General features: G+C 27.6%; 1 protein-coding gene across 1 annotated transcript; it reads left to right on the forward strand.

The window, feature by feature from the left end:
• Positions 1 to 910: 910 nt before the first annotated feature.
• LOC115697580 (acyl-acyl carrier protein thioesterase ATL4, chloroplastic) lies at positions 911 to 6,490 on the forward strand. Its single transcript, XM_030624652.2, has 5 exons — positions 911 to 1,085; positions 3,416 to 3,781; positions 5,034 to 5,146; positions 5,261 to 5,356; positions 6,214 to 6,490. Exons 1-5 carry the CDS (start codon positions 959 to 961, stop codon positions 6,307 to 6,309), a joined length of 798 nt encoding a protein of 265 aa, XP_030480512.2. The 5' UTR covers positions 911 to 958; the 3' UTR covers positions 6,310 to 6,490.
• Positions 6,491 to 14,754: the final 8,264 nt, after the last annotated feature.

Consider the following 14,754-nt stretch of genomic DNA (forward strand, 5'->3'; position numbering starts at 1 on the left):
TGTTTTAAATTGATAGAGTCAACTCTGTTTGGTTATTTGATTTATAATAGTGTTTGGGAGCGCGAGCAAAAAGATTGGATTTTTAATAGCGCAAAAAATAAAATATTTAAGTTAGTCAATTAAACATATAAGTATTCGATTATTGTTCGAGTAATTAAGGTGTCGTTTGGTAACACTTTTGTTTTTTAATTTTTTAATCACAAAATGAAAGTAAAATTTTTGTTTTTAAAAAATTTATTTTTAAAAAACAAAAATGCGTTCTGTAACCACTTTTGTTTTTCAATTTTAAAAACAGAAAACAAAAGTGTGTTCTGTAAAGTTTATTTTTATTTTTATTTTTTGATTTTATTTAAGTCGGGCCATGATCCGGGGTTGGATTCAGGTTCGGGTCAGAAGCCGGGTTCAGTGCCAAGGTCGTGAGGAGGGGATTTGGGTTCGGGTTTGGTTGTAATCCAAAAGATTGATTAAGAAAAAAAAACTGTTTAAAAAAATATTGCAAGTGATTTTTTTTTATTTATAAAATTTTGATTTCTAATTATAAAATTAAAAAGTAAAAACAGTTTTATAGAACATGTTTTTGAAAAATATTTTCACTTTTCCACTTTTAAAAACAGAAAACTAATTAAAAAAGTGTTATCAAACACCACCTAAGTTTTTTTTTTTTTGGCGAGTCAATATTCATTCACAAGATTAATATTCCCGTTAATGAAAAAATTAATTAAACAAACAAACAAAAAAAAATCATAGCTAAGCTATAATAGTTTGAATATCTTTCAAATAAATTGTGATCTACGAAATAGTAATTATTAAAATATGTTGTAGAGGTAGCTAGGCTAGGACGGTTACCTAATTTTCATACCATTAATTATAAAAGGAGAAGTTTATATTATATATAAACACATATATTTATATATAGAGGGGGAGATTGCAAAACAATATAATATTAACTAATTTAAAGATGTTGCATACCATTCCATTGGCTGCCTACAATAATAAGCTTGATCTTGCCACGTGTCTCCATCTGGACCGTTCATCTTCATTATCGTCATCATCATCAATCTCGGCCAATATGATTTGCAGTGATGGTAAAATTTATGAATATATATCTTTATATATTAAAAGTGTCTATCTAACGGCATTTCTTGGTTTAACAGAATATACCTTAAAAATAAAAGAATATTCTGTTAAATTTAACGATGTTAATAGGTTTGATCTTCCGTTAACAAATAAACCCAATAATTAAAACCCAAAAAATTAAACAATCTTTTTTTTTAAAATTAAAAAAAATCATCCTACCCACACATATCTCTCTAACAAACCGTATGTCCCTAAATTATCAAATCATTCTCTCTGCAACTTGAAGACATTCTAGAAAATGGTCAACAAACCATGGCGAATTTTTTCGAGGCCACTGCTGGATACTGTGTTAAACAATCACGCTAACCATCCCCGAGTTCATCAGTCTCTTATCTTCCATGGTCCCAAAGGCGTTGGCAAAACCACTCTCATTCTCGAACGTAATTGAATCGCCATTCGATCGTTTCTGTGTCAATTTGTTTTCACCATTTTTCTCACTCATTATTGTTTTCTTTATTCATGTCTTCTTGAAGACTGGAACAAAGGCCCTCACCTCACTGGCTACGTAGACTTCGCCGAATGCATCAAAGATCATCACCCACGACACGGGGAGTCGTTTCCATGGACTTCTTGGTCCAATTGCCCGAAACCCAACTTGTCGGAATGCAGAACCAAGCTCGAAGAGTGCCTAGAATCCATGGCCTACCAGGGTGTTAAGCTTGGCACTATAAGCTCCCAAAAAATTTTTTCGACCCTTAACAAATGGCATGGCCTTAGTACAGCACTTAGACGAATCATTGGAAGCAATAATTCTCCAAAGGCTGCCATTTCGGAGAAGGTTTTCAAATCGGTTTTGTGGGATCGGGCGCTTTTCGCCCAATCTGCTCGATATAATGCCAAAGAGATTGATGGGGTTTTGAGTTTGGACGAGAAAGTGAACAGTTTGTCCATAGAAGAGGCTTCCTACTATAGAGAGGCAGTTGTGGCTCTGAGATTGGCAAAGGAGGTTATTAAGGTTCAGCAAGATTGGAGAGCCAATGCCATTGCCCATTTGAATCAGACAGGTGGGTTTTCAAGGTCTTTAGCTAACTCGTGTACTGACTGGCTTTGCCTCTTGTTGGAATTGTTGTCAATGGTTGCTGAAATTGATCATTTTCAGGTAATATAAGTAACCCCGTTTGGCTAGATTTGATTTATATCATAATTCTCAATGCTTGTTTGAACAATTTGGATGAAGAGGAAGGAGAATAAGCAATGCTAATTTGAATGAATTTGTATTGTTCAGATTAGTGCTTGCCTATTTTCCTTGAATTTTGATCGTCTGATGTTTTGTATCATGTTGGGCAGCCAAAACTGGTTATAAACAACATTGAGGTTTTACGAAATAATCTTTACAAATATGAAAATTTTAAATAGATCTATCTACTATTATTATTGTCGTTGCTTAGTTACTAAATTCTTAAACAAAAACCACTAAAATTTATATAAAACCAATATTTACGTGGCTTGCCACGTAAATCTCATCTAGTACATTATATATATGGTTGAATAATTTGTATTTTGTAGCACATATATATATATATTTATGATCATATAATGTATAAAGATAAGTATAATTATTTGCGGGCTCGTTTAGAACGTCGTATTAAGTCATATTGTATTATATTGTATTATATCGAATTAGATTATATATTATATTTTTATAATACTATATTAAATTTTAATTTATACTAAAATATTATATATTTCAGTGTCCATAAAAATTAATACTACTTATAGTTTTACACAAAAATATTGCGTAAAATACATTTCAATATAATACTATACAATACAATACAGTATAATACGACGTACCAAACGAACTTGTGTAAAATTACAATTTTTTAAACCATATGTAGATTATTTTCCTTAGACTCAAATATTTAGGCTTATATATTTAATTGATATATATGTATATAGATAAGGATTTTAAATAGGAATAATGTGTTATTGTAAAATTTAAGTTTTTATATTTAATTTTTTTATTTAATTAAAAAATATTCTCATCATTTTTTACATTATATGGATTGAGGCATAAAAAATTAAGAAAAATTTATTTGTCAAAAAAAAAAAAATTGAGTTTGACTTAAATATTTTTTATACAAACATATTTTTTTATATAGTATATAAAGAGATATTTTTTAATATTCTTTTAATTAAGTAGTTAAATTAAACATATAAATTTGATATTTTTATTATTCGTAATAAGATCAAAATCTAATAATTTAATATTATAGTTAAATTTTTATAGTAACCTAAAAAAATATTGTATATATATATACATTATGTATAAATTCAGGTCCAGCCACAATGCTAGGGAGAAAGCATTATTATTATAATTCAAACATGTTGCAGACGATTTATCCATTGCCATTAGTAAATGTGGCGACGTGTCTCCATCGACACCGTTTATCTTCATCATCAGTGACTAATTTCACATGTGATGGTGGTAGTACTACTCTTAATGTGAAATTGAATAGTAGTAAAGATGATGATGATGATAATTATAATAACCAAAAAATTGTGAAGAGAGATGGGCATAATAATAGAAGAAGAATGAAGATGAATGATGAATATTTTGATATTGAGCTCGAAGTTCGTGATTATGAGCTCGATCAGTTTGGTGTTGTGAACAATGCCATTTATGCAAGTTATTGCCAACATGGTACGTAATTACTTTTAATCGTTCTGTGCATGTGTTGCATGCCCTAGTTTGCGTTTTTATTTTTTCTTATAGAAGCGTCTTTATATTTTATATCTTTTGAGTTATACACACCTGAGATTCGATCCCATATATTCATCTCCCGCACACGCAACCCTAGTTTACAGGCCCTAGGTTTACTCATGCTACGTGATAAACAATGATGGAGAGAGAAATTGTGTTATGGGGGGCAAATTGTGAGAAAACTGGTTTAGGGGGGCTAATTATTAATACCTATATATATATATTTTGTTGCATTTATTATACATGAAAATATATAAAAACAAAAATTTGACTTAGGGAAGGCTAGGCCCCTAGTCTTCAGTGTGCCTCCGTCATTGGTGGCAGATCCAATGAAGGAGGTGAGGCTCTTGCGGGCCTATGCTTTTTCTTTAAAGTATACAATTTAAAATTTATAAAAAAAATAATTATGTAGAATAAATGTTTGCTTATTCTAAATATTATATACTATCAATGCATTCGGAGTTTTTGGTGACTAAATATTCTCAGTTATCGTTTCAATGACACTTAATCTTCTAAGTTTAAATTTTGGCGGTAAAATCTTTCAAAATACTAAACATATATTTATATTGGTACATCTAATATTATTCTTTCAAAATTTATTTTAAAATTAAATAAAATTATATAAATAAAAATTAAAATATTTATAAATAAAAAATATTTAAAATAATTTTTATAATTTTTAAATAATAATATTAGGTGTACTAATATAAATATGCCACATGTATAAGAGTATACACATAAGTAGCCCATATCAGTTAACTGTGAAGAATAAATGACACCTTAAATTTGCTAACAGTTCAGTAGTTTAGAGGGTTTTACTACCAAAATTTAACCTTATGCAAATGGAATAATAATTGAGAGGATTTAGCCGTAAAAAACTTATATTATAGCCTTATTTTAATGTTTTATTCTGGCTCTTCTACTATGTATATAAATGATTTGTAGTACATGTACATCGATCTTGAAATATAATGGGCCATAGAAAAAAAAAATTTGAGCCCTCATTTAGAAAAAAAAATACAATTTTAAAAGTGGACAATTTTTATTTTTTACTCTGAGTTAATTAGGTGAGCCTTAAGCACAGGTCTAGTTCACCACTATATGTATATATAAAGTTTATTTGTATTACGTACTATGTGCATGCCCTAGCTTTGTGATTTGCTACACATGATAATTATATATATAATTATAGGTACTCATGAGTTTATGGCAAGTGTAATTGGTATAAGCTGTGATTCAGTTGCTCGCAATGGAGAAACATTAGCCACCTCAGATTTGTCAATCAAATTCATTTCACCTTTAAGAGTATGTCTAATTAATTAATTACCTAATTAATATAATAATAATTGAGCATGCATGTGTCTAATCTATTATTATTATTATTATTAATCATATAATTAATTTTGTGTTTTGTGTTAGAGTGGAGATAAATTTGTGGTGAAGGTAAGGGTCTCTAGAATTTCAGCTGCTCGTGTATACTTTGAGCACAAAATTGTCAAGCTTCCCAATTATGAGGTATAAATATTTATATATATATATATATTTATTTATATAACCAAAGTATATATCATCAATAGATTACTAGCTAGGTCTATATATTTCTAAAAGATATGAGTATAAAAATTATGCTTACTATAGGGTATAGGGTAAGAATACACTGCACTTTTTTAAAGAAGTGTTTTGGCAGATCCTTAATCTGTTTCGGTATACAACAGAAATTTTTAGTCAATTTTTTTAAATATTTATGTACGTTATAGTTATTTAGTACTACTTGAAAATTTTTAAAAAAATTAAAAAATAGTTTACAATGCTGAAAATAAAATTTACATATTTTGTTGCAACCGCGACTGCTTTTCTAATGCGTGTGGTATGTAACTGTTTAAACTTTATTTTTGGCACCGTAAATTATTCAAAAGTTTTTAAAAATTTACAAGTGATTTTAAATAGCTACAATGTTTGCGATCATAAAAAAAAGGGCTTTTTCATTTTTACACTTCAAAATAATTTTTTTTTTGTATTATTTTTACGAAATTCTACATAGAAACCTCTATTGCAACTGTCGGAGCAACTTATAAATCGCAACTAAAATCCGTATGGCAACCCACATAGAAACTACTGGAGAAACTACTTTAGAAATCGAAACCGTAAATTTGAAAAAATAAGAGTTAAAAAAATTATATAGGAAGTAATTCCCCTAAAAAAAATTAGTCTAAAAAATAAAGAATCTACCCGAACGACTTTTTAGGGGTCTAGAAATTTCTTATACTATATGTAAGTGAATATAAAATTATTTTCATCATGATCATGTCTAATATTTAATTATTTTTTTTATATATATATTTATATTTATGTATATATGTATGTGTGTGCAGCCTATTTTGGAAACAAAAGCCACAGGAATTTGGTTGGATAAGAAGAATAGCCCTATTCGTATACCACAACAGATAAAGAATGCGTTTATTATTTGATTAATATTATTTACTTTTTTTTACACTAAATAAAGGAAAAGGACTACATGTTTATGTATTATAAAAAAATTAACAATTAATTAAGAAAGAGATCATATATGATCTTATTTTTGTTTGGTAGGTAATTGTCTCTCAAGAGAATGAATTAATAATGGAAACTCTATACAATTTACTTAGGTAATTAATGATTTTCTCCTCAAAGTATATTTCATTATCATCAAGTTTTTATTTTTTATGGAATTCGCGATTTTTTATTAACTGATTTAAAAAAAATCGTAAATAAGTAAGATAAACAAATTAAAAAATATAAATCACAATACACATAGTTGTAGAAAGAAAATTGACAATGACGAACATTGAATCTTATAGTGGTTCGCATCCAATTTTAATGGTAATAGATTAGTCCACTTATAATTTTATTAATCTCAATATATGATTAAGAATAATTCTCTAGAGTTATGTTCATTGAAAATTTTATTCTTAAGTGAGTATTTTTCAGAGTTATTTCAGAGTGAGAAAGAAAGAGTCTCCTCTTACAATTGATTGAGTGACCTATTTATAGGCTAACATATAATAGCATGGCTTAGGGGTTATTTTAACCAAATACATGTTTTACTTAACTAGGGTTATAAGTTCAATTATAATAAAAAATATAATTAATATTTAAAATAGAGATCTTATAACAAATAATAAATTTGGAGATGCATCTAGAATATTTCGTAAGCCGCCTAGTGACACGTGAGTCGTGACCTAGCACGTGAGTGTATCTCCCCAGCGTCATGTCCACGAGCACCTAGTGTAGGTGGTGAACCACCAGGGTTGGCACTGTCGCTCATGACAAAGGCTCGACCTTGTGGCTGGTCACGGAGGGTTGGCTCTTGTGGTATCTGTCACAGAGGGTCAGTCTTGTCTTATCACGGAGGTTTGTCTCGTAATTAATGAAGTTGTATCTCGTCTCAGACACGTGTCTCATCACGACAACGTGTCCCGTTACGAGAGCATGTTCCATCACAAGAGTTGGCCATGTCCATGGTCATGCAAGATCGGCCTTTCTTGTGGTGGTACGTAGGGCCATCAACCCTACTAGCTAGTAGTAGGGTTGGCCTTACTCATAGTGATGCTTCTTCCCCTGTAGTACCATGTCTTCACGATATCCATTTCGTTTACTAACTTCCTTGATATCTTGAACAAAATTCATGTATATTTACGTCGGATTTTTGAGAGATAACATAATAGCTTTAATAAAGAAAATTTTGACTTATATAACTACGTGTATAAAGGAAAGAGAAATTAATTAAGCAACTGCTAAATAATTATAGAAAAGATCAAGTAGAGAATGAATATAATGAACTCATATGCACATATTTTAACTATTTATATAGGTTTTCTCTAGTCTCATTTAATAATTTTGAGCTCAAACCTAACCCTCTCCTAATTATTAGTGTTAAGAGTCCTTTTCTAGTAATTTGACTTTAATTATAACAATAAGACCTAAACACTAATTGTGACATTAAATTCCAATATATATACTTGAAGGAAATTATTTATATATATATATATATAAGTTTCTATTGCATTGAACATACTTTAAATCATATATAAATGTTCACACTGCTTAAAGTATTTATTAAACATGTACAAATTATATAAATATGTTTAATTAAAAATAAAGATAACAGTGGCTAAACTAGTTTCATTTGTTGTATTTAAGTACTGTTAAAAATAAATCTACTTAATTGATAGGTATTTTTGTTACCAATTTTTTAGTAATTAATAAACGAGAAATTCAAAAAGACATACGTCTAATGGTGTTTAGCACTACCTAAAATGTTATATTATTAGTATTATAATTAAGTATCGAATTCTATACAATTTAATTTAATAATTTTTATAGAATATTGCTAACTATTTGTAAGGATCACTTTTATGAAAAATTGTGGATATAGTAGTTAGGAACCCTCGTAAATGCCAATGACATTAACACAATGAAGAATAATTGCAACTTTTTTTTTTTGGATGAATCAGCTCTATGTATTTTGTTAACAAAATATGTACAAGCTATGCAATATTCTGTTAAGTAATTGAGATATTCTGTTAAAGTTAATGTAAAAAATCAAAAAAATACAATACATAGCCATATTTTATAAAATTTGTGGATAAAAAGTTATAGGAACCCTTGTAAACATTGAAACAACAAAGAATAAATGCAACATTGATATGTGAAATGCAATAAATGTAGCATAATATAATTGATGCAATAATGTCAAATGCATGCAAAAATAAATTCTTTTTTCTTGTTTCTATCTCTTCAATTTTCACAAATATTGGAATTGAAACTTATCCAAGCGAAAAGAAAGTGTTTATAATAACCAAAGTTGAAGCATAATATATGGCATCTTAAAATCCTTTCTAGCAAAAACTTGATGAGCATCTCCAAAAGATGCTTAAAATGTTCAAATAATCTCAAAATATAATATATATTTTATTTTCTCTATTTATAGCAATCTTTATTCTGAAAATGCTCTAATAATAAGCATATTTAAATATTTATGAAACGGATAATAAAATAATAAGCACTTATTAAGTACTGTGTCTAGTACATATTCTAAATATTTTGCCTTGAAATTAACTAGCGATACTTCTTAAAAACTAATATGTCTACCTTATTAAGTATTTTTAAAGGCTCACTATTAAAGTTATTGTAATTGTCGTAGTGTAAAAATCTTAATAAAGATGTGTACTATACATATTTTTAGTATGACAAATTTTAATTAATGTTTATATATATATATATATATATATATATAAAATCGATATAGTAGGATATGTACATGATAAATATGAATGTTTTAATTCTTAACATATACCTCTGACATACATATTTATTTCATATATATTTCCTAGGTGGTCATTAATATATTTGCAAATTCCAACACTAAGTAGTATAAGTATTTATATATTATGTACTTCAACACTTCATTTCAATTATCTTTACAAAAAAAAAACCTTCATTTCAATTATAATTTTAGTATGTTTTACCTCTAAAAAATTGTATCTTAGGAAACCAGATTTTACAAAAGAGAAATGTTAAAGGGCACTAGTGGTGCCTAACACCCTCCTATATGTCAAAATCGGTATTGGGCTAACTAAGTATCGGGTCCCATATAATATAATATAATAACTTTTAGGGAATATCGCTAGCCAATCGCAATGCGACATGTCGAGAAAGTGTTAAGCACCATTGGTGGCTAATAGCAATGCTCTCTACAAAAATTTGTCCCCATTTATTCACTTTACAAATCTATGAAATTATTAGACAGTAATTATTGATGAAATAATCACGAAGAAATTGTATTTAAATTATAATGTTTGTTTACTTAAATTAATATAAGTGCTTTTCTTTTTAATTAGTAAGTCATTACAAAATTTTTTACTTTTAGTCACAGCAAGTAACTATAAGTAAAAAAGTTGTGACTAATTATAAATCATTATTATTCTTATGTTGTGACTAAAAGTACTCGTATCGTAAGGTATTAGTCACAAGTTTGTTGTGATTAAAATGTATTTTTAGTCACAATATTTATTGTGACTACAACTAAATTAGTAAGAACTTGTATTTAAATACTATGTTTTAGTCACAAATAACTTTTTATTTTGACCAAAATTCACATTTCATCACAAAAAATTTAAGTTTTGACTAAAAAATATCATTAAAGGTGACTGTATTATGTATTTTGTGTAAGTGTTAAATTGATAAATAAAAAATGACACCTCAATCACAAAATTATATTTGAGTGCACACATATTAAGAAAATAATAATGAAAGTAGTTACACTTTATACTACATGTATTTATTGTATTGTGTGTAACCCTAATAACTAGTAATAATTTAATATAACTTGTGTCTTACTTATTATAATTTCAAGTGCTATAAATAGTAAATTAAGTGAAAGTGTTATAGAAAATATCATACCAAATAAAAAATAATGGAGTATACAATTAGTAAGAATAATAAGAAGTCAATATCATCATCATCATCAGTTATTGCGATGATGATGATGATATGTGTTTTATCATTGTTATTCACTACTAGTTATGCAGTTGGGCCGCGAGCCTTCGTGAATAACAATGATAATCTTCTTCATCTTTACTCATCGGATTCAGACAATAATAACCATGTGGATGGATTTATAAAGGCGACTAAAAAATGTGGCGAATTCTGCGATCCAACGTTACCTGGGATCCCGAAGATATCTTCGCATGGAGATTGCTCATCTGAATCTGGATGTGAATGTGTGTTGACTCCCATTCGAATCTGGCCACCAGTGGGAGTTTGTAGAGCTCATGAGTAATTATATGTAAATCATGTATGTATATATGTATATATCGATTGACACCTAAATATATATCTATATATATCGATATAATAATGTCAATCGATGGTACTATAAGTAGTAATGAATAAGAATGTTATACATATATATATATGCATGTATGCATGTGTGTATGTGTGTGTGGCTTTTGGTTTTTTCTCTCTTATGTACTTGTACTTAAACCAAGCTACTTTTTATGTATGGTTTTTTCATAAATGGAAATTTTAATTACTACGTACCTAGTTGTATAGTATATTCAATTTTAGTGTTTTCTGTTTCAGGTCTCAATAGTGGTCTCTGTTACAAAAATAATTTTAATTTATGTTTTCTATTATTAAATAAACATAATATGATATAAATTAAACAATAATCAGACTAATTATTAAAATAGGGTATTTTGGAGAATATTAAAATTTTAAATGCATTGAGGGTATACTAAAGTGATAGTTTTTGCAAAACAAAAGGTTCTAAAACAAAACAGAGAGTCGCTACAAAAATTTTTATTTTTATTCACAACAAAATTTGTGACTAAAAGTGAAAAAATTGTGACTAATTATGAAACATGATTCCTATATATGTTGTGACTAAAAAGTCTGTGACTAAAAGTATTAGTCACAAAAATTACAATTTGTTGTGGACTAAATGTATTTTTAGTCACAATACTTATTGTGACTAAAACTAAATTAGTGACAACTTGTAATTAAATACTACGTTTTAGTCACATGTAACATTTTGTTGTGACTAAAAGTCACATTTACTCACTAAAAATTTATGTTGTGACTAAAAAGTTGTCACTAAAAGTAGCAGTTTTTTTTTTGTAGTAAATATGTATTTCAACTAAACACAGGGTACCAAATGAGTATTTATCCTTTTTAGTATGACAAATTTTAATATGTATATATATAAAAGGGTCTTTTTTCATTTTTACACTTTAAAACAGTTTTTTTATTTTGCATTTTTAAAAAATTCTACATAGAAACTCCTATTGCAATTAGCGCTGCAACCTAAATTGTAACAAAAAATTATATAGAAACTTCTATTGCAACAAGCGCTGTAACTACTTTAGAAACCAAAATCGTAAATTTAAAAAAAAAATAAAAAAATAATATATAAAGTAATTTCTCAATATATATAAAATCGAATATGCACATAATAAATATGAATATTTTAATTCTTAACATATACCTCTGACATACATATTTATTTCATATATATTCCCTAGGTGGTCATTAATTTTTGCAAATTCCAACACTAAGTAGTTTAAGTATTTATATATTATTATGTACTTCAACACTTCATGATTTCAATTATCTTTTTTTTTAAAAAAAAAGAAGAAGAAAAAAGAAAAAACCTTCATTTCAATTATAATTTTAGTATGTGTAATTTAAAAAATTGTATCTTATTAGGAAACCAGATTTTACCAAATTATGTTCCCATTTCTTATTCACTTTCCAAATCTATGATATATATTATTAGACAGTAATTATTAAAATAATCAGGAAGAAATTGTATTTAAATTATTATATATGTTTGTTTCACTTAATTATGTTGTAAAAGACTCGTGTCCTAAGGTATTAGTCACAAGTTTGTTGTGATTAAAATATATTTTTAGTCACAATATTTGTTTTGATTTAAATTAAATTAGTAATAATTTATATTTAAATACTATGTTTTAGTCACAAGTAATTTTTTATTTTCACTAAAAATCACATTTACACAAAAATTTTATGTTATGACTAATAAAAAGTTATCATTAAAAGTAATTGTACTTTGTTGTAAGTGTTAAATTAATAAATAAAAAATGATTTTTCCAAAAAAAAAAAATCAAAAAATAAAAAATGATACCTCAATCACAAAATTATATTTGGGTGCACACATATTAAGAAAATAATAATGAAAGTAGTTACACTTTATTACTACATGTATTTATTGTATTGTGTGTAACCCTAACTAGTAAAAATATAATATAACTTGTGTCTTATAATTATAAATACTAAAACCAAAGAGTTATAGAAAATATCATATACCAAATCCAAAATGAAGTGTACTATTAGTAAGAATAATAAGAAGTCAATATCATCATCATCAGTTGTTTCGATGATGATGATATGTGTTTTATCATTGTTATTCACTACTAGTTATGCAGCTGGGCCGCGAGCCTTCATGAATAACAATGATAATCTTCTTCATCTTTACTCATCAGATTCAGACAATAGTAACCATGTGGATGGATTTATAAAGGCGACTAAAAAATGTGGCGAAATCTGCGATCCAACAGTGCCTGGGAACCCAAAGATATCTAAGTATGGAGATTGCTCATCTGAATCTGGATGTGGTGAATGTGTGTTGACTCCCCTTCTAATCTGGCCACCAATGGGAGTTTGTAAAAGTCAGTAATTATATGTAAATCATGTATATATATATCGATTGACATCTAAATATATATCTATATATATAGATATATAATAGTGTCAATCGATGGTACTATAAGTAGTAATGAATAAGAATGTTATACATATGCATGTATGCATGTGTGTGTGGCTTTTGGTTTTTTCTTTATGTACTTGTACTTAAACCAAGCTACTTTTTATGTATGGTTGGAAATTATAATTACTATACCTAGTTATATAGTATATTGTGGAACATTGCAATTACTATTGAAGATCATTTTTGTTGGTACTTTAAGGTTTAAGGTGTTCAAATACCATAATGAGATGATATTTTATAATTGGTAAGAGATTTTTCATATTATTGGTTTTTTTTTTCTTTCACAAAACTAGCTATTTATTTATGTGTGATTTTTTTATAAATTAAATGATTTTTTTTTTTTTAATTTGCAGTCACTGTCTTTGGGATTAGCTATCATCGACTTATAAATACACCCATTTTCATCATTTGTAAAAAGTCTCGAATAAGATCAAGAGAGAACTATGCAGATTGTGTTTTGAAATTTTTAAGAAAAAGTTTCTATAGAAAAAGAATTCTTCTTGGGTAAGAGTTTCAGAGAGATAAACACTTTGAGAGAAACCAAACAGAGAATCTTCTCAATTTCATTGTACCTGTATTCTTGCTCAATTACCAAAAAAAATTTCAGAACTAGAGTAGAGCCATATGAATCAAATCAATTTATCAGACTTGAACAAGTATAATTTTTGGTGTTGATTTTAAGAAATTATTGCTTCATATAATTTTTCTGTTCTACTATGTTTTCTCCTCAATTTTTGAATTGTATTTTGTTGATATTGTCATTGTCAATTGTTTCTTGATTTGAATTTAAGTTAGTTTGGTTCTTCACACTAGATTAAAATTTCCCACAGATAAATTATCTCGGTTTGGTGTTTTGTGACCAAGCTGCAGAGACACGTACATAATAAGTTATCTAAATTTCATAGAGAATGTGACAAGTGTTTAGTGTACTATATTTGGGAGGCTAGAAATATTTGTTGGTGGGATGAAAAAATCATGTATATTGTACAAATTATAGCTACAAAGATTAAAAAAGAAGTGTATCATTTTTTTGCTGAAAAAAAAGAAGTGTATCATTGGTTCTCTCATTTTAATTGAGAGAAAACAAGTAAAAAAAAAGATAGAGATTGGTTTGGAGCTTTTAGTTTCCTATAATTGTTCTTTATGCCTTTCATTTGGTGGTTGTAAATTGTATTAGATAAGCAATAAAACTTCTCTTATTCATAAAAATAAAATACTTAAAAATAGCTCTCAACTACACATAAAACCCTCTCAAAATAACTCTCATGAATAAAATATCTCTTGAGAAATTCTCAACTCACATAGAAAAACACTCAATTCTCTTTGGAAGAAACTCTCAATTCACATGGAGATCACAAAGTACTAACACACTCGAAACTTGGTTCTTTAATTCTCCCTTGAAATTAATTAATGATTGGTCTTTATATATAAAAGCCAAATCCCAACTAACTTTTACTAATTATTGTTGATTATCATTAATATTATGTATAAGTAGTTTCAATCACTCCCGACAAAATTTACAAACTTGTACACAAATTTTCTTGAACCGATGTTGGTACTTCAACAATTAACACCTAATTGTTGA

The sequence above is a fragment of the Cannabis sativa genome, chromosome 7 (assembly GCF_029168945.1).
Source record: "Cannabis sativa cultivar Pink pepper isolate KNU-18-1 chromosome 7, ASM2916894v1, whole genome shotgun sequence".
NCBI lineage: Eukaryota > Viridiplantae > Streptophyta > Magnoliopsida > Rosales > Cannabaceae > Cannabis > Cannabis sativa.

What these genes read in the sequence shown, in the direction of transcription:
- LOC115697580 (XM_030624652.2), top strand. Translation starts at nt 959, where the DNA reads ATGTTGCATACCATTCCATTGGCTGCCTACAATAATAAGCTTGATCTT. An exon ending in CAATATGATTTGCAGTGATG is followed by an intron (nt 1,086 to 3,415) that starts GTAAAATTTATG and finishes GTATAAATTCAG; the next exon opens with GTCCAGCCACAATGCTAGGG. An exon ending in TGCAAGTTATTGCCAACATG is followed by an intron (nt 3,782 to 5,033) that starts GTACGTAATTAC and finishes ATATAATTATAG; the next exon opens with GTACTCATGAGTTTATGGCA.